Source organism: Perissodus microlepis, chromosome 10 (assembly GCF_051167445.1).
Source record: "Perissodus microlepis isolate ML-2025 ecotype Zambia chromosome 10, ASM5116744v1, whole genome shotgun sequence".
Lineage (NCBI taxonomy): Eukaryota > Metazoa > Chordata > Actinopteri > Cichliformes > Cichlidae > Perissodus > Perissodus microlepis.
The window spans coordinates 8581128-8599065 of NC_140470.1; the positions used below are offsets into that span (position 1 = coordinate 8581128).

The following is a 17938-nucleotide window of genomic DNA, read 5'->3' on the forward strand; positions in this document are numbered from 1 at the left end:
GGGGACACACACATACACACAGACATACGCGCGCGAGAACACGAACACATGGGCGCGCGGGCACACAAAACACACATACACGCTGGATTAAACACTGAGCACGGTCAAAGTAAAGCGATATCGCTATGTGCACTGGAAAGGGAAAAGTAAGAAAAGCCCTGTATTTACCTTGAACGTTTTGTCGTGGGGTCTCTCATCACCATACATTCTCTTATTTCTCCGAATTTACTAAAATAGTCTCTAAGGCTGTCTGTGAATAGAGAGAAGAAGACAAAAAATATGTCGGGTCATTTTGACAGAAACATATGGACATGCTGTTGTCACTGTATTTCAAAAATACCCCGCGATGCGCATAGGGGTCGAATAGAGGACTTCAGATGGACGGAGATCAAAAATAACATCGTGCGCACACACTACTGAGATATCCCATACAGTACACTACTGCACAGTGCACATTCGCACATACACCGCCGCCAGCAGCTACAGCGAGCACTCAGTCACAGCGACAGAGGGGAAAAAAAGAAAAAAAACAACAAGAAATGCTGGTTACGGTGTAAAAGAGAATAACAGTCTCACCTGGTGAGGTTTGCCAGCTGAGGCCACCGATAAACATTTTACTGTAAGGGGAAAACACAACAGAAGTGAGTCCAGATGTCAGTTCGGCCATTTTGACGACTAACTACTTCTAAAAGCGACCTTAAAGGATAAAGGAAGACTATGAAAACACATTCGCGCTTAGTAATTACACTCTGGCTACATAAAAGGGGCAGGCCACTCTTTGCTACGGAGCTGAGGTCTTTTAAAACTGCATCTGGAAACAGACCCGTGCCCGGTTTAAGTGCGTACTGTTGGGAGGGGGTGCGGGAGGGGGGACGAATCCAGCACGGCAGTCGAAGTCCTCTCCAAGATGTTGTAACATGAAAAAAATTCGTACCTAAGGATTAAATTTAGAAATATATCCTTACCCCGGGTCATGTTGTGAATCATTTAGGCTTCCGGATGTGGCTTGACTCCCGTCTCCTTCCATATCTATTCCAAACTATAGGCTGGGACTACAGTAACAGTGACAGACACGCACAGATACGGCAGGAGATATGCAAAGCCCCGCTATGAGAATATTACTGAGCCGGGAATGAAAGCGTCACACGTGGGATCAGCTCAGCCCCCTGCTCCCTCCTCCCTCTCTCAGCATGCTCTACCTTGGCCCACAGGGGGCGGAGCCTGGTTCTGTCACCTAACCAATCCAATTGACGTCAATTCAGGCAATCTGCAAACCAATCCTCCGATTTGTCATTTAATTAAGCAATAAGCCACTAGAGGTGAAAGTGGCTTATTGCTCTTCTACGCCAGTGGACACATAGCATGAGAAATGTTATTTTTAATTAATACTGTTTACAAATTGTTTTACCACTGAAAGGTAAGGCTTGCAAAAGCAAAAGCGACATGCAGACATTATTCTTTTGTTCTTATTAATTACAACTGTTTGTTATTCTTCCGCCGTGTAATCTAGTGCGCTAGAAAGACGTAAAAAAGTGGGACAGTCACTATTTTAATAATAAAACATAACATATGGTCGTGACTTTTAAGTGTCTACTGAGAAATAAGCAGGGTTTAATTCGACAGGGAGCAGCAAAGAGTATGGTCTAAGTGTAAAATAAGTATTGTGCAGGTGCACGTAGGCATCATTTTTTTCGAATTGAAGAATATTAGAGCGCCAATAACTGAATAATATAAGTATAATAAATGTTACCGGTGGCCAGATTCGTCTTTGCAAGATGATTTGTTATACATTATTACTACTAAGATGTCAATATAGTCATTTTTAGTTGGTGCATTAAAATTATTGACGTCTTTGCAAATGGACCCTTCAGACATGATCCATACAATCCTGCTGTACAAGCAAACAAGCAAGGTTGTGCTCACATGTTATAATGTTTAAAAAAAAATGCTCAAACGAGGCTCAGAATAGGCAAAAAAATCTGAATTTAAAACGTGTTTCCAGGAGGGCTTAAAGAAAGTTATTTAAACATGTTCCAGAGGCTCTTCCTCTTCTCTGAGGAAGAGCCTCTGTAGCTGATGGTGGGGTCTCACCTTCAACTACTACATTCATTACTACAGCCAACAAAGAAATTTTCCCATGGAGATCAATAAAGGCTTGTATCCTTACATACAGTGATGCAATTATAGATCCATCCACGTAGATAACCTCTAATGAGCTGCTAGCCCTGCTCTCTGTGCAGTGTATGTGGAGATAAGCTTGCTCTGCCCCCTCATGACCTTGAAGAAGGTGATGACAAAGCAGGCTAAGAAATTAAGAATAAATGAGTGCAAATGACATTTTTAAGATATTTTAAGATATGGGCCTATGCATTAATTGCGCAACGTGCTATCAATAGAACACAATAAAAAATACATGTCCAATCTGTTTCAATTATGTATCATACATTTGTCTGATTGCTGCTCAGAGATGTCAAGCTGACAATATTAAATGACCGCAGTTTTCATTGATATGAGCCAAGAAGATGCCTCATACTCTCTGGGAAATGACTAGCTATCCTATTTTATTATTCACAGTCAGTGACTTTTTTTTTTTTTGAATAGGCCTGTCTTTGCTGAGTGTTCAGGGTTCTACCAGAGGGAATTTCTTATCTGGCCAGACAGCATGTTTTTGAAACAATGACTTAGATAAAACCCAAATAACAACACTTTTGTCAGTTGAACAGCTATAAGTCTGTCATTAGTTAGGGGACTCTCCACATTGCAGCTGTCTGTATCTCCGAAACAAAGGTACGAAAGCAAATGCCAGCAATTCCTTGTAGTATGCGAGTGTCAAAGAAAATGGAAATATGACACCTTGTGTGAAAGACTATTACTTATTATGCCTTATTTGCACCATTGTTTTTGTCCCATGCCATTTGCTGATGCATTTATGATTGCTTTACCGTTGTCATATGCGCAGCGGCCTCCTGAAAGACGTGCCTGAAACGTGAGTGCAAGAAAATCGCATCCACCCAGCAGCTGAACAGAGGAAAAGTTAGCGGAGGGTGGGTGGTTGGGTTATAAATTGATGTGGAATATCAGCTCGGAGGAACAACGGGCTTAAAAGCCCCATCACAAGGTGTGCAAAAATCACAGTGGATTTAACACATGAAGAGCAACTTCTGTTTCATGCTCAAACAAAAACACTGGAGGCCCGGGTTTCACGGTGCAGTTGTGAGTTATTCTGTTTTGTGAACAACAGCATTATTGCCTTTCCATCCGCGGTTGTTACGGCATGAAGAGAGGCGAGTTAAATGTGACAGAAAAGGGTACGGCGGGTGTGCTGTTTCGCAACGTCTCATCGATCCATTGCCGACCAGATTTGGCGCCAAAGCAACCTGTAAGCAGACGAGCCGAAATCCTTTGGATCTCCGTGGGGTAACGCTCACAGGGGGTTTCTGTGTCCAGATCTTTTTTTAACACTCAGTGAAGGAAAAGCACATATAGATTGTTTTAAATTGAGCAGTGTTCTCCTTTAATCGGAGCAGCCAGCACCGCCTGATGAAAGCTCCTAAAATGTTTGTAGCTCTTTAAGCAACTTGACAGCAGTGCTTTTGGAGCAGCTGAGTGTTTAGTCGTGGGTGAGGAAGAAAGAGAGGGGTTATATCCTGCAACAAAGTGGCCTACGTGTGAACAAATTTCCTTGAAAATGATGCCGAGCAGTGGTTCCATTACTTGGGCGCTCACGTTATGACAAATAGAAAGGAAAACGGGAAAAAAAGAAGAAGGTTGAAGCAGTTGAAGACGCTTTGATTAACGCAGGGACAAAGTCTTTTAAGATATATTTGCATCCTGCATGCTTTGAGCTCATCGTCATTTGCTGGAGCTTCAAGGGCAATTCAAGATTTCTTCAATCCTGCATTTGCATTGGTGTAACTGTTCAGTTCTGAAAGATGAACAGCTTCTCAATAGAGAGCAAATTCAGCATGCGAAGGGAGGAAAAAAAAGAAAGAAGAAGCTTGTAACTAACCGAGCCTCTGCATAAAGAGTGGAGGATTTGGGGATTGAGAAAGAAGTAAACTTGATAGTGTGTGAAAGAGCTGAGGGGGGAAAAAGAAAGTGAGAGAAGCAACAGACTCACTGACAGTGTTATGAGATGCTGTTTTGAGAAGAGGCATCCTGTTTCCTGTTGCAGTAATCACTTTACACCCTCAGAAGCTTCACTTGACCTTGGAGAAATTGTTCTTCCATCATGTGTAACCCCTTTCTCCACCAAGATATCTATGTAAAAAAAATTCTTTCAGATTTCAAAGAGGCTTTTTTTTTTGCCACAAACACCAGGAACGACATCTAATACGGATGTATTGAAATTGAAACTGTAAGTCTGTGGGGGAATTTTTTTTTTTACATGTGAGGTTCACCACATGTTATTTAGCCTGCATGTTTTGTGAATAAAAATCAAAAGACAAATCAAAGCACTTTCTGTCTAACAGGAATTACTTAGGGAAACTATCCAGACACATCCTAAATGTGTTTAATATTATCCTTTGGATGTGGTGAATGATTTCATATTGATCACTGTGGATTGGGTGCTTTTCTCCAGAGGGCCTATTACAGTGGAATTCAGAATCCCGAGGAAAGCTGTGGAGAAGGCTGCAGATGTGAACAAATTGTCTCCCTCTAGTGTCCTCTCCTCTGTGCTTCTTCTTCTTCTTTGCTCGGCTTAAGTACCTCTCAGGCAGCAGGGAGAGGGCCAGACTGAAACATGCATAATTGACAGTCCTATTTCAGGAATTAGCCACCCACCAAACTCTAAACTACCTACTCTTTCATCTTGCCGGGAATAATTTGGCATCTTCTGAAGGTCCATTTCAGCTGGCTAGGATTAACCAGTAGTCCACTGATTGATTTAATGAGTAAAATTTCTGTTCTCCACATTGATTTGTATGTCTCTTCAAAGGTGGTTTGTGTGTAAACCCTGTCAACTGATCACGATTTGTGAGGATTACCGGGCTTGTGTCTCTTTGTTAGCACACAGAGAAAGTGTTAGAAGTCAGATCAGTAGGAAGGATGTTCTGGTGATGAATGATTTCTCTCCCCCATTATGCCTTCTGTAACCACACAGATGAGTTAATTAAGCTGTGCCAGAGGCTACGCACTAGCATTCCAGGTAGATGGGCCACAGCGATATTTAGAGACATTGCATATAAAAAAAAAAGAACCTGTAATATTTACTTTGAAGTCTTTATGCATATAAGGCTGCCCCAATGCTAATTTGGCTGGCAAATTCTCAAAAAATACCCGCTTAGCACCTGCAGAACCTCAAAAGTCCACAGATTATTCCCTTGGAGGTTACAAAAACTGTTCTAACTGTGTGTGAACAGAAGATCCTCCAGCGCGTTTTTCCCCCAGAATCACCTCCATTAAAAGTGAGCTCCACGAAAGACAATTTGCATTTTTCTGACCCTAATGGCCCACCCTTTTGCAACTGGGTCTCTTTTTAGGCCGATCAGATTCCAACACAAGAGGATGATGACGACGTCATTTACCTGCTCCACTGGGCTGGGAGATAAGCTCATGCCCCTGCTGCTCCCTGGAATGTTCTGGCTGCTGTTTGTAGAGAGAGAGCTGTGTCTTACAGATGATGACAAATGGCATAAAAGCACCACAAGGAGCAATCCTATTACCTGTACAGTCAGCAGTAGGAAGAGAGGTGTGTGTGTTGGCCTTTTGGAGAAGAGATGGACCATCCCTGATTTCTCAGAAACCCATTGTGAAGCTGTTAACTTATGCTTTACTCAGCTGGAACCTGTTTTAAATCAAAGTTAATATTTCTAAATCTGTATGAGATATTTTTAACGGCATTTTCCTTTGCTAACGGACAACACGGGAAGCCTGTGGATGACTGGACTGATGGACTTCACCCATGTTTGTCCACTTGTGCTTTGTTTATGTGTGCCTAAAACATTTTTAGAAACCTCACAGAGCCTGAGAATGGTAACCAAGCCTCTCTGGCTAAGTGTTGCTCTCTGTCCTTCTGGCTCACTCTCCGTTTATTTAACCAGCCTTTTCACTCCTGTTTCCTTTTCGCATTCTTTCTTTAACTGGCTGCCACCATATATTCTCTCAGTTGCCAACCACTTCCTATTCTGCAACCACTGACCTTAACACTGACCTTGCCTTGTCTGTGCCACTGAGATGAGAGAGAAAGATACCATATCCTTTGCTTCCCCCTCACTATGCTGCGTGGTTGAATTTTGCCTGTCTCATCAGTCTTCCGGCTGCTGGAGTACGCCTTGTTATTTCTTCCAGATTCCTACACATTTCGCTTTTCAGCTGATCAGACTGGAAAACATTGCTCTTGGCTCAAAGACATGCTGGGCCTTGGCATACACAGTAGACCCAAGCCGTCAATACAGATTAGCTTTATCAGATAAACTTTATCTGCTGCGTTTGAGCGTCCTTTGGTTGGGTACCAGCCTAATTCTGGGCTACGATTGATACCGCGACTCTAAGGAGATCAAAATTGGCAGCCATTGTTTTTGCCATAAGCAGCCTGCTGCTGGCTTTTCAAGGTGGATGACTCTGTGCATCACTGGTAACAAGCCTGTTTTTCTGTTTGTATTATTTGGTGATTAAACATGGCATTCTGGGTGGAACTTAGAGGTTAAAAGAGAACACTCCAAACAGTCTCCATGTCTGACCGATTCAAAAACTTGCTTGCACATGAAGCTCCCAGTTAAGCTCCAAATTCTGTCATGGTAGTATATCTATCTATCTATCTATCTATCTATCTATCTATCTATCTATCTATCTATCTATCTATCTATCTATCTATCTATCTATCTATCTATCTATCTATCTATCTATCTATCTATCTATCTATCTATATGTGTGTGTGTGTGTGTGTGTGTATTCTTTCTTTCTAAAGGTCCCTGAGAGCAGTCTTTGCCACTTGCAGGCCAGTGAAGGACACAATCCTTCTAAGAATAGTCTCTAACTACGTTTTGGCATAAACATTCATATACGTCGCTTCACCACAAGAGGGCGCTAAGAGCACATGACAATAAGAGCTCATGTCACTTTGACCTGATGCATAATGATAGTTCTGTTGATTGCAAGTTTCCTATTTTATGTGCGTGTGTGCTTGTGTGTGTGTGTGTGTGTGTGTGTGTGTGTGTGTGTGTGTGTGTGTGTTTCTTTTCTATAAGCAGTGTGTCTAAAAATCAAATAAACAGCAAGAAATCACCACCACCTACTCCGTGCCTGTGTGACCTCACTTACTTAAAGCACAGACTGTATTCATTTTTCAGTCTGGACTGGTAACAGCTAAAAGGCCCAGCTACTTTCTCTGAGATTTTTTCTCCTTGAATCTCAGAAAAAGGTGGTTCAGTAACAAGCTAAATAAAAGAAACTGTTAGCTATGTTGGCTTTGTAACTTTCTATAACACAAGAAAATAGAGTTTTCCAGCAACAAAGACAAATGAAGTCAAAACTGTTTTTGTGCACTCACAGTGACTGCTTGCTACGTGATGTATTTCTAAAGCCTTTCTGTGAGGCCCTGTCTGAACCCATTCATATACATATAAAGCTGATATAAACTAATTGTATGGGAACACAAGAGGGCAGTACAATAAAGCACGCTGTGGAGTGAAGTCTCCGAGTGTGGCTGAAAGAAAGAAGCGAGCTCACTCAAAACAAGCCTGGGTGGTGAGATGAAGAGGGGAGGCAGGGCAGCAGTAAATGATGCTAGCCTTCTACACCTTGTCAGTTATTAGGAGAAGGCAGAGGAGAAATCTGACATTACTTTGTGAAGTCTACAGAGAAAATAATTGGCTAGAGCAGGCCAGCACACTGGCAGCTAAAGTACCTGGAAGGGATGTTTTAAAGTCCCACAGCTAAAGGGAGCCAGAAAGATAAAAAAAAAAAAAAAAAAGAAGAAAAAAAGAAGACATATAAACTCAAAATCAAAAATTCAGCTCACACTACATCCACACTATGGATTTTTGTGTTCCAGCTTTATAAAGCAGGGCTGCAGTGTAAGATGAGTTAATATTTCACATGGGCACAAGTGAAAATAAACTGAAGACAAGAATGGAAAAGAGAGCTCTTTCTGAACCTCGAATCATGCTCTCTGATAATCAGCCCACAAACCACCAGCTTCCTTCTATATTTGGTTTTAAGCGGTAAATGCAATCATTTATTTCTGAGCTCTTATGTATATATATATAAGTCTTATATATATATATAAGGCTGGGGTCATCAATTGAAATGTGTGAAGCCTCCAAAAATAGGTTTATGTGACAATCACTACATGTATGCATAAAATGTATCTTTTTTTTTTTTCTTTTTTTTTTTTTACAAAAAAGCATTTTTTTATTCCCCGATTGCTTATGCCACAAAAATTTTTGGGGACCAGGACGATGACATTTGTAAATGTTATTACTGGTCACAAACTCTTACTTTGAAACGAACAATATCACATTTTTAATCTTTGTGGCATAAAACTTAACAAACAGTAACATAAACTGCATTACATAGTGTTATATAGGCTAGTTTTGGCTGAGCCACATCAAATATCTCTTCTTAGTATTGTATGTGGATTTTTCTGTGACATTAAAAAAGGATTCATACAAGAGAATACAGACTATTTGCCTTCACTTCACCTTGTTTTTAGAAGGTAAGCTGTTCAGGTTCTTGGCCTCTCATTGCATCAGGTGTTTATCATTGACTGTGCTGGTGGAAACACAACACCATATTGTCACCTGTTCACGAGGCTCGCGCCTTCGTTTGCCACTCACCGCCAGAGAGGAGCTCTTCTTTGTCTGACCCAGATGTTCCCATATGTGAGATTGTCCTCACTTGTCTTGCACCCATTGATAAAGGTCATACGAATCACCTGAACCTCTGGGATAGTGTCTGTTCTACAATGTATTTTCTTTTTCAGTTTACCCCCTTTTTTCCAAGTAAAGGAAGAAAAGCGATTGGACAGTACCCAGCAGAAAACACTGTGTGTGTGTTGTGATTCGTGATTAACTGTGAGACAAGGCAAGTACACTTAAAAACAAGAGAATCAAATCCTGCCACTGGAGATGCAGCGTGCCCGCTCACTTCCTTCATTTGCCTATTATGGAGCAAGTGTGTAGAAACAAGCCGAGATTAAGCTCAGCATTAATTTGCCATTTGTTTGGCCTCTCCCCCTAACACTTAATCACTGAACACTTTAAATTAGAACAACTGTCTTCCAGGGTAGGATAAAGCAAAGAAAAGAAGAGGAGGTGGTGAGTGGTGAAATGAAAACAATTATCAGAAGGTGTAAATAGCCAACATTTTATTTAACATTACAGAAAACACTTTGAAGCAGCACCCAGCAATAAACTAATTCCTGACATTAGTTCCTCTCCAGTTTATCAAAAGCAGATTTCTGTGGTGCTTTTCTCCCTCTGTTGGCAGCTTTAAGGTCTAGATGCAAAAGCGTTACTAAAATTGTAAAAAAAAAACAAAAAAACCCTGCAGGCTGCTACATCATTGGCGTTTAATGCAGTCGAGATTTGAATATCACGAAAGTGTCTGCGCTTTAATGCTCTGCGGCAGACACAAGTAAGTTAGCATTCCTGCGACGTTCAGTCAGCATGCAGATAATTTTCACGAGCGTCACTGAATCATGAAGGACACTTAAGTCTGAGATGTGATCAAAATGCAGAAGCAGCGCCCAGCATTTGGACTTTGTTAAACTGTAGTGATGCAACAATGTCCATTTGTCTGCCCTCTGCTCCAAAGAGTCTCTGTTCTCTCTTGTTATGTGCGTGTCCCCGACATTTCGATCACACATCCTGACCCCTGTATGAAACGAGCAGGCCAGACATCAAGGACAGCTACAGTGAGAGCGGAAACAGTTAACAGGATGAAATGTTGCACAAAGTCAAAGCAAAAATACACATCTAGAGTGAAACTGGGGAAACAAATAGGGAAACAATAAAAAATGTTAAAAAATAAAACATTTAAAACTCTAAATTGGGGACATTAGTGTGTACTGAAGTGCACCTTGGACAGCCTGGAAATAGACTGTTGCTGCCCATGAAGCACCAGGCACTCAGTTACATAACAGACTGGTACCTGGATGTATAGTGCCATCATGTGCTCTGCTAGATTCATTACAATCTTAAAAAGACATTCAAAGCAGGGCTTGTAAAAATGTTAGAAAAGTTGTTTGTTTTTGCACATGTAATTCTAAAAGTGTCGGTACACTCAGCTCAAGCCTGTCATTGAAATTAAAGCTGTAAAGCTGGTAATATATATATGCAAGGTTTGCAGCGCAGCAGCAGTATTCAGTTTTGTGTCTGTTCTACTTGTTTGTGCTATAAACTGGTGTTGGGCCTTTTCATTCGTCTTTCAATGGACTTGAATCAGAATGAGAGACAGTAGCGCTGAGCTATGAAGGAATAAATCCCAGGAACAGGAAACAAGAGCAGGGCTACTGTTAGGGATACCACCTGGAAAGGATGGATTCTGCCTCCTCACACTTCTGGTGCGAAGTGTGGTTGTCTTCTTTGTTTGGATGGACAGACTATCTGTGGTAAAAAATTGATCTGTGGCAGATGTCGTGTTATCTTCATCGGTCATTTCTGTAAGGAGACTTGTGTCTGTGGTTGAGGTTTCCTTTGTTGCAGAGACATGAAGAGAATCAGAGCTAACACTTGCAGACATGTGATCAATAGTTAGGTGTGTGCCTGTGGTTTTGTACTTCAGGGTGGCCATGCTGATGCTGGGTGTGGCTGTGAAAGTGTGGTGTTTTGTGTCCCATGTCTCTCTTGGGGCAACAGGAGTGTTCAGCGAGGTAGAAACAGACAGATACCACCAGCCGGTGACACTAGCTTTAGGGGTCATAGAGGTCAGATCCTTGGCGCTGGCAGCCAATGGGGGTAAGTTGTAGGAGGCATAATGCCACCCTCCCGTCCTGCCAGGGCGCACCCCTCCACAGATGGGCTGGGTGTGGCATGGGCAGCCCAGGACACGTGCGGGGGTACGCTGAGTCCAGGAGAGCAAGTAACTGATGTCGGCGTAAAGGTGGCAAGCCCAAGGATTGTTTCCCAAAGCAATGACTTTGAGCGATGTCATTTTGTCCAAGACTCCAAGAGGCATTGCAGAGAAGCGGTTAGCATGCAGGTAGAAGTAAGTTAGTCTGGGGAGCCGATCTAAAGATCCGGGAAGTACTTTTACTAGCCAGTTGTGGGACAGGTCAAGAATCTCCAGGCGTACGGGTAGGTTGGTGGGCAAAGTCCAGAAGTGATTGTGGCTGAGGTTGAGCGTGCACAAACTGGTCAGCGTGTTGTTGATAAAGGTGGCTCTCTCCATTTTGTTGTCGGAGAGGTCAAGCAGCTGCAGGTTCCACTGGTAAACCGTGTCATTCTTGTCCAACAACTGAATGCGGTTGGAGGAGGCATAGATCCGCCAGAGGGAACGAGGTAGGTTTGCGGGCAGTCGGCTCAGCCGATTGTGAGACAAATCAAGAACGCGGAGATGGGTGTAAGTGGTAAGTTGGTCATCCAGGCTGTGGAATCGATTGTGGGACAGGTTAAGGGAGCGCAGGTTGTACTGTAAGTTGTTGGGCAGACTTCTTAGACCCCTCGAGGAGCAGTCTACCTCCCTGTGGCTGCGACTGCAGGAGCACATGGAGGGACACACAGCCAGAACTCGCAACCCAAGCCATAACACGAGCACGAGCTCCAGAAGAGAAAGCTTCCACCTACAAGAAAGACAGCAAACCAGTGTTATTTGTACACAGCATCATTTTCAGAAGGCACACTGAAAGCGAGGCCTGCAGGGTGTGAAAATAGTGAACAAAGGACACAAACATTTGCTGCCTGCAGGAGAAGCATTGCAAACTATACAGGCTGGTTCTTTCTCACTTTCTCTCCACAAACATACACACATCTCTCTCACACATGTGCACAGACAGGTAGCTTAATGTTTCCTGTGCATCACTACATTGTTTGCAGGTACACACATTAACGTCACATACCAAACTGACTCCCCCAGTTATGCAGCCATGTCTTTAGAGATTCTGTAGCAGTATCCTTTATATGCAACATTAGGAAAGTGCTTAATTGTGTCCTTTTGTAGAACTGATAAGCGCTTGATCTGAACTCAAGGAGGATATTTCTAATCTATTGAAGAAAATCATCCATCACAAAAGGATGAGAAATCCCTGCCGTCATTTTCCCTGGCATCAGTTTGCGTGTTCAGTCATCAGCGCTTGTCAGTAAAGTCACTCCCATGCTCTCAGAGGAGGAGAACTAGCTCAGTAGATGGGTTTTTATTAATGACTCCACAGAGAGCTCATGCATCAGCCGGTCCGAAGGCAGGCGAAGACACAGTCGCGAGCTGCTTGCTGTTGAAACTGCAGTATCTTTGAGCCGAGGGTGTGGCAGAACGTGTGAGTAAAAAGAGTGATTAAATTTGTTCAGAACTCACCTTCTCATTTTATCATTCCACTCACTTTTCTCTGCTCCTTCTCGCTGTCCAGCCCCCTCTTTCCCCTGTCCTTTTCTGCTTTGGATCCCAGGACCAGCTGGTGTTCTGCTGAAGGTGTTTTTTTTTCACCCTTTTCCGCTCATAGAATTGACCTCTGCCTACTCGACCATTTTTTTTTTTGTATCTTTTTTTCTCAGGCTGCCTTCACTTCTTTGCAGTTTGGTCCTTGGCTGCTCCTTGAAAAGCTGAGAGTTTACTACCGGCTCTTATGGATCTTTTGGAGTTGGCGTGATCACACACTGCAAGCTCTGGATTTACTCTGTGCAGTGGAAGTAAAAGGGGAGGGCTGGGGTGCTAGTGAGTGGGTAAGGTGGGGGTTGAGGGGGTGCATTAGGATGGAGGTAAGGAGAAATGTAGCGGATAATGAAGGGATCTCTGCATAAAAAGGACTACAAAGGAAACCACTTGGTCCCTTCCAAACCTGGCAGCTCTCAAGATTTCCCTCTGTATTTTAAAACGACAGCTGCTGCTGTGCTCAGATTTCAGCCCTGTTTGTATTTAAATAGGATCGACTGTTATCAGTTATCTCACATAATCTACACCCCCTCTTAAAGCCTCCTTTTGCAAATGTAATGATGTGCTTCAATTGGGTCTTATTTTCCTCGTAAATGTTAGAGGCTGCCACAAAAGAGCACCATGATTTATTGCAGAGCACTCTCCCTCTGCTGCAGCTTCCTACCTGTCATCAGCAATACAGGCAACTCTCCGTTCTGCACTGCATTGCTGTATTGCTACCACAAAATTAGACTTGGTCCAAAGAGACAGTTAATCAGTGTTTCAACTTTTCAAGTGCGACAAATTTGACAAAAATTATTTTTGCACAAAGACAGCTCACATTTCTGACTGCAGAACCCTGGCAGCAGTTAATCGAAATCTTCTTTTTTAAAACTATTGTCTCAGCTCAGTGGTCACCTTAACCGAAAACACATTTCAGCAAAGTGCTTGCTACTTCCTCCCCACCTTTTCTTTTCTGTACTTTCTTTTCTGGGTTTAGCAGCTTGCTGAGATGAGGTTAAGTTACATGTATCCTGTAACTGGCCCTTACAAGAAGCTTCACGATCACTCCACCTCTGTCTACCACCACCCTTAGCGTGCTATAAAACTGCTTTCAGCTTGTGCAGTGTTGCCAAATACTGCAGCAGTAGCAGGAAAGAAAAAAAAAGAACACCCAATAACCCAAATTTGACTTTGTATACCTGCTGCACCATACAGACAGTAAAGAGTTGCTGAAATTATTTACCCATTATTTCATCAATGTACATGCAAATCACCTAGAGCCATGCTTTTACTTCTCTCTTTTACTTTTTATCTCTTCTACTTTTGCATTCAGTGCCAGTGGTATAAATGCACTACCCAGCTCAGCAGAGAACAAACTATTCAGAACTGTTAAAGAAAGGTGCACATTCATCATGACGTCACCTGCAAGTGGATAAACAAAGTTCTGCACATGACAGCGGAAACAACCCCGTATTGGTTTTTTGGAAAAGTTTTCTGCGTGTGTGTGTGTGTGTGTCTGTGCTTCTATGTATGTCTTTTGTCAGCTCTGGCTGAGGTGAAAGAGAGCATTCTTTTAGAGTTGAGTGGCACTGCCTGGAGGACGCACATTCTCTGCTTGCTAATCAAGCAGACCGCTTACACACACACACACACACACACACACACACACACACACACACACGAATGCCAGCTCGTTACACAGCTGAAGGGCCAGTGATGACTCTGAATGATGGATCTCTGTTGTGCTGGTTGCGTGATTGTCAAATTAGAGTAAGAGAGGAAAAACACAAACACACAAGGTGAGCTGGGGGGAAAGAAACAAAAAGCTTATTCTAATGTTAAAATATTTTAATTTTCACACACAAGAATTGGAAGCAACATCACTCTGTTGTTTTCCCAGTAAGAAATGGTTGACAAGCTTAGAATACACACAGCTGGTTGATTATCAAATTGAAATCTGTCTGGAGAAAAAAAAAAATACAGTTAAAGGATTTAAAGTCAAAGTGAAATAAGGGCAGCTATACACAAAACTCCACATCACATCCTTTGGCAAAGAAAACAAAATGTTCATATATTAAGCTTCTTATATAAGAAGAGTGATGTAGGCTGTATAAGAACACAAATAGGGGGAATTATTTCATGAGCTACTCATAGTACGAAACACACAGTGTAAGATCCATAAAACCCAAGTATTTAGAAGTGGTGGGAATCTTAGGAATGAGATAGGAATCTTCTATTTCTTTTCTGCATCACCTTCCTCTTTGCCCTCAGAGGAGGCTGCTTCCACAGCTTGGCTGGGCTGGGCTTCGGTGGCCGCCTGTGGGTTGGGGGAGGGTGAATCTTCAGCTGCAGTTACAGGTGTAGCTGAAGCCTCCTCGCTGTTGGCTGCATCTCCCACCGCCTTCTCCTCTGGTGTTTTCTCATCCTCCTTTACCTTCTCACCGTCTTCCTTGATGGTGCCGTTATTTGTCTCCCCTTGTGCTGGAGTTACCTCAGCCATTAACATGGTGGTCTCTTTGGCTGCTCTCTCAGAGTCAGGCTTGCTTTTGGCCTTATTCTCAGTCCCCATCCAGTACTCGTTGTTGCTGACAGGTTCACCATCGGTTCTCAGACGTCTCTTCAACTTGCACACCTTGCACAGCAGTATCAGTGTCAATATCATAAAAAGAACGCAGATTAATAACAGTATGCCAGACAGTATGTACAGATCACGGCATTCAGCTTTGAATTTTTGAAAAACACTATGGGTGGTTGTTGGTGTCTTCACAGTGGTGGTAGTGGTGGTGATGCTGGTAGTGGAGGCAGAGCTGATGGCAGGCTGAGATACACTTTCAGCCTTGCTTCTGGAACCAGGGGAGGTTGCTGTTGATAAATGATACATGGATTGATCGCCATTAGGTCCAAGGGTGGTTTGAGTCATTCTGTTAGCATCACTTTGCCCTGGGATAAACAGCAATACAACCAGGATGAGCAGGCCGTTCATGTTTGTATCTGTGAAGACATGGCAAAGCAACATGGTTTAAAATTCATCTATTGCAGTAATGTCAGAACAGGAACAGGAAAGAGACTAGTACAATTACAAGGGACTTGTGCTGTCCTTTGCATTTTCTAATATTCTATACATCAACTCCAGAACATTTTAGATGTAATTATTACAGTTTTTATTCCTCTAATACATCCTAGTGTATATGACAGCTCCTGTTTTAAAAACTAATCACAGAGCATTGTTGTTTCTCAAGCTGTTCAGGATCATATAGAATAATTTGTCCCATCTTCATCAGCTTTATTGGCTTTATGGCTCTTTATGTAAATGTTGATGCTAACTATTTTAAATTTGAACAACGGCAATCAGAGTACTTCTCCTTTAGCTGTCAGCTGCGGTATCATAGTTTCTGTAATTTCTCAGTGTCTTTGATTTCCAAAAATACCCCCCCCCACCCCCCCCCCCCAAAAAAAAAAAAAAAAAAACCCCAAAAAAAACCAAACAAACAAAAAACAAAAAAATAAATTAAAGGTACAAAAGCACACTAATAATAACGATTATTACTAATAATTACCTCTTGTTTTTTTTGCATTTCATAGAAGTCAGTGACAGTGTCATTGTGAGTCTACTGGAGATTTCTTTTTAAATTCCAAAGTGTGGGTCCCAATCAGTTGCATAGAGTATTAGTGAGCTGTATTAAAATGGAAGGGATCGTTGTTGTATACTTTTGTCAGGCACCCTGACCATCTCAGCCTTACCCCAACACCTGTAATGAGTTCTGTAGTGATCTATGTAAATACAGCTTTCATAAATCAACTACAAATTCATAGTTTTGAACTTCATTAAACTCAAACTTCATCACTTCATCCTTACATCTGTGGAGTTGGACAATTTTTAAAAAAAGTGTGCATAATCCTGTAATATACACAATCTTATTTATACTAGTGGTACGCACCATTAACACTGACTAACACTTCAAGATGAAAACTAACACTTTAGATTTGATTTAATCAAATACGACATCCCATTCTGTTTTGTTATAAAAACTAAAGCTGAAAAAATCACTTTTTTGAAAACTGTTCATTAGGTAATGAGTACATTTTTTAACTATAGGGTTGGATACTCTTAGGTACTCAAAAAGAGTATGTGAATTTGTGAATCTTTGGAAAATTATTAATTACACGTTTACATATTTAAAAAAAAATTTTTTCTGTATTTCAGTGTCAATTTATATTTGCGAAAACACAATTTTCCTTTTATGCTCCCAACATTAAACGGCTATCAAACCCTCAAACAGTCCATATATGTGTCCAAGGTCCACGTAGGCGGGAAGCTTGCTGCCATGCAATCTACCAAGAGCTTCTTCTAACTGAGATCTGCACTCGATTTATAATCAAGCTGCGCATTTAAAGATAAAGTTTGCGACTTACATTGATGATGATCTTGATATAGTTCCAAGACGACTACAGCTCTGTGTGAATACTATAATCACGTATTCAGTATGCTGCAGGTGAAGAGATGTGAATGATGTGGAAAGCTGCTGGGAGATTTGACAGTAATCTAAATCAACGGCACACTCGTCTTTCTGACTCATTTTTACTTCTCCATTTAGGCTATATTAAGAAAAGGAAGTGGTTTTGGTGCTCTGTTCTGTGTTGCTGTTGGTCACGCAGACATCTGTTGGGTGGCATACTATAAAAAGAGGGAGGCGTAAATAATCAGTAAAACCCATTGTTGTCCTACCTAGGACTGCATAATCATCTGCATCTACAGTATTAATAACTGAGAGAGAAACTAACAGCCCCAAAATTCCATTGTGTTTCATCTCATGTCGCTTTGCAAAGCAGCGACACCAGTTGAGCTGCAAACTGTGCTATTTTTTACACAATTATTTTGAGCAATTCTATTGTTCTTAAAGGCCTTTCACAGAAACTGATGTGTCAGAGATTCATTTTTTTTTAAACCTAAAGCAATAATAATCATGCCTATATCTGTCGTCTTCAATTTCACCTACATATTTTTGTCTGAGCTCTCTCCGACCGCTCACAGAGCACTTTTAATTATAGGCATTGGTAAATGTCATACAACAAACAGCATACAACCTTTCTGACACTTGGTTACCACACACCACATGCAGCGGAAAAGGACAACAGAACAAGCACTTATAGATGACATAAAACATTTATGAAAAACATTATTCCGCATCAGTTCACCAACGGCAAAAAAGAAAAAAAGAAAAAAAAAAAGAAATTTGCATTAAAAATCGAGTTATTTTATCAACTTCCCCTTTTATTTTCCTCTCTTACTGTATGCTGAGTTTCCCATGTGATTTCTGGCTATTTAGGCAGTCTGCACCTGCACTCATAACTTTCAGCTTTAGAGGGGAATGTTTAATTTGGTAAGATGTTGCAGATAAACTGGATGTTTTCTGCAGGCGGTGAAGTA

General features: G+C 41.7%; 3 protein-coding genes across 9 annotated transcripts in view; all 3 read right to left on the minus strand.

The window, feature by feature from the left end:
• The window catches only part of msi2b (musashi RNA-binding protein 2b), a 266007-nt gene extending 264822 nt beyond the window's left edge, over positions 1-1185 (minus strand). For 5 of the 7 annotated variants that reach the window (XM_084941769.1, XM_084941766.1, XM_084941770.1 and 2 more), the window contains exons 1-3: positions 966-1185; positions 577-617; positions 169-250 (exon numbers count right to left, since the gene is read on the minus strand). In XM_084941769.1, the coding sequence (XP_084797895.1) occupies positions 169-250; positions 577-617; positions 966-1027 (185 nt within the window). In that variant the 5' untranslated portion in view covers positions 1028-1185. The remainder of the gene's footprint in view (positions 1-168; positions 251-576; positions 618-965) is intronic. The other 2 variants (XM_084941772.1, XM_084941771.1) reach the window with 1 other exon arrangement.
• Positions 1186-9295: 8110 nt separating this feature from the next.
• LOC146378757 (oligodendrocyte-myelin glycoprotein-like) lies at positions 9296-12816 on the minus strand. Its single transcript, XM_084941773.1, has 2 exons — positions 12454-12816; positions 9296-11725 (listed from the first exon to the last, which is right to left on the minus strand). Exons 1-2 carry the CDS (start codon positions 12459-12461, stop codon positions 10372-10374), a joined length of 1362 nt encoding a protein of 453 aa, XP_084797899.1. The 5' UTR covers positions 12462-12816; the 3' UTR covers positions 9296-10371.
• A 1521-nt stretch (positions 12817-14337) lies between these two features.
• Positions 14338-17160, minus strand: LOC146378758 (uncharacterized). The gene is made up of 2 exons (XM_084941774.1): positions 16924-17160; positions 14338-15501 (listed from the first exon to the last, which is right to left on the minus strand). The coding sequence occupies exon 2, from the start codon at positions 15491-15493 to the stop codon at positions 14744-14746; it is 750 nt and encodes a 249-aa protein (XP_084797900.1). The 5' UTR covers positions 15494-15501; positions 16924-17160; the 3' UTR covers positions 14338-14743.
• Positions 17161-17938: the final 778 nt, after the last annotated feature.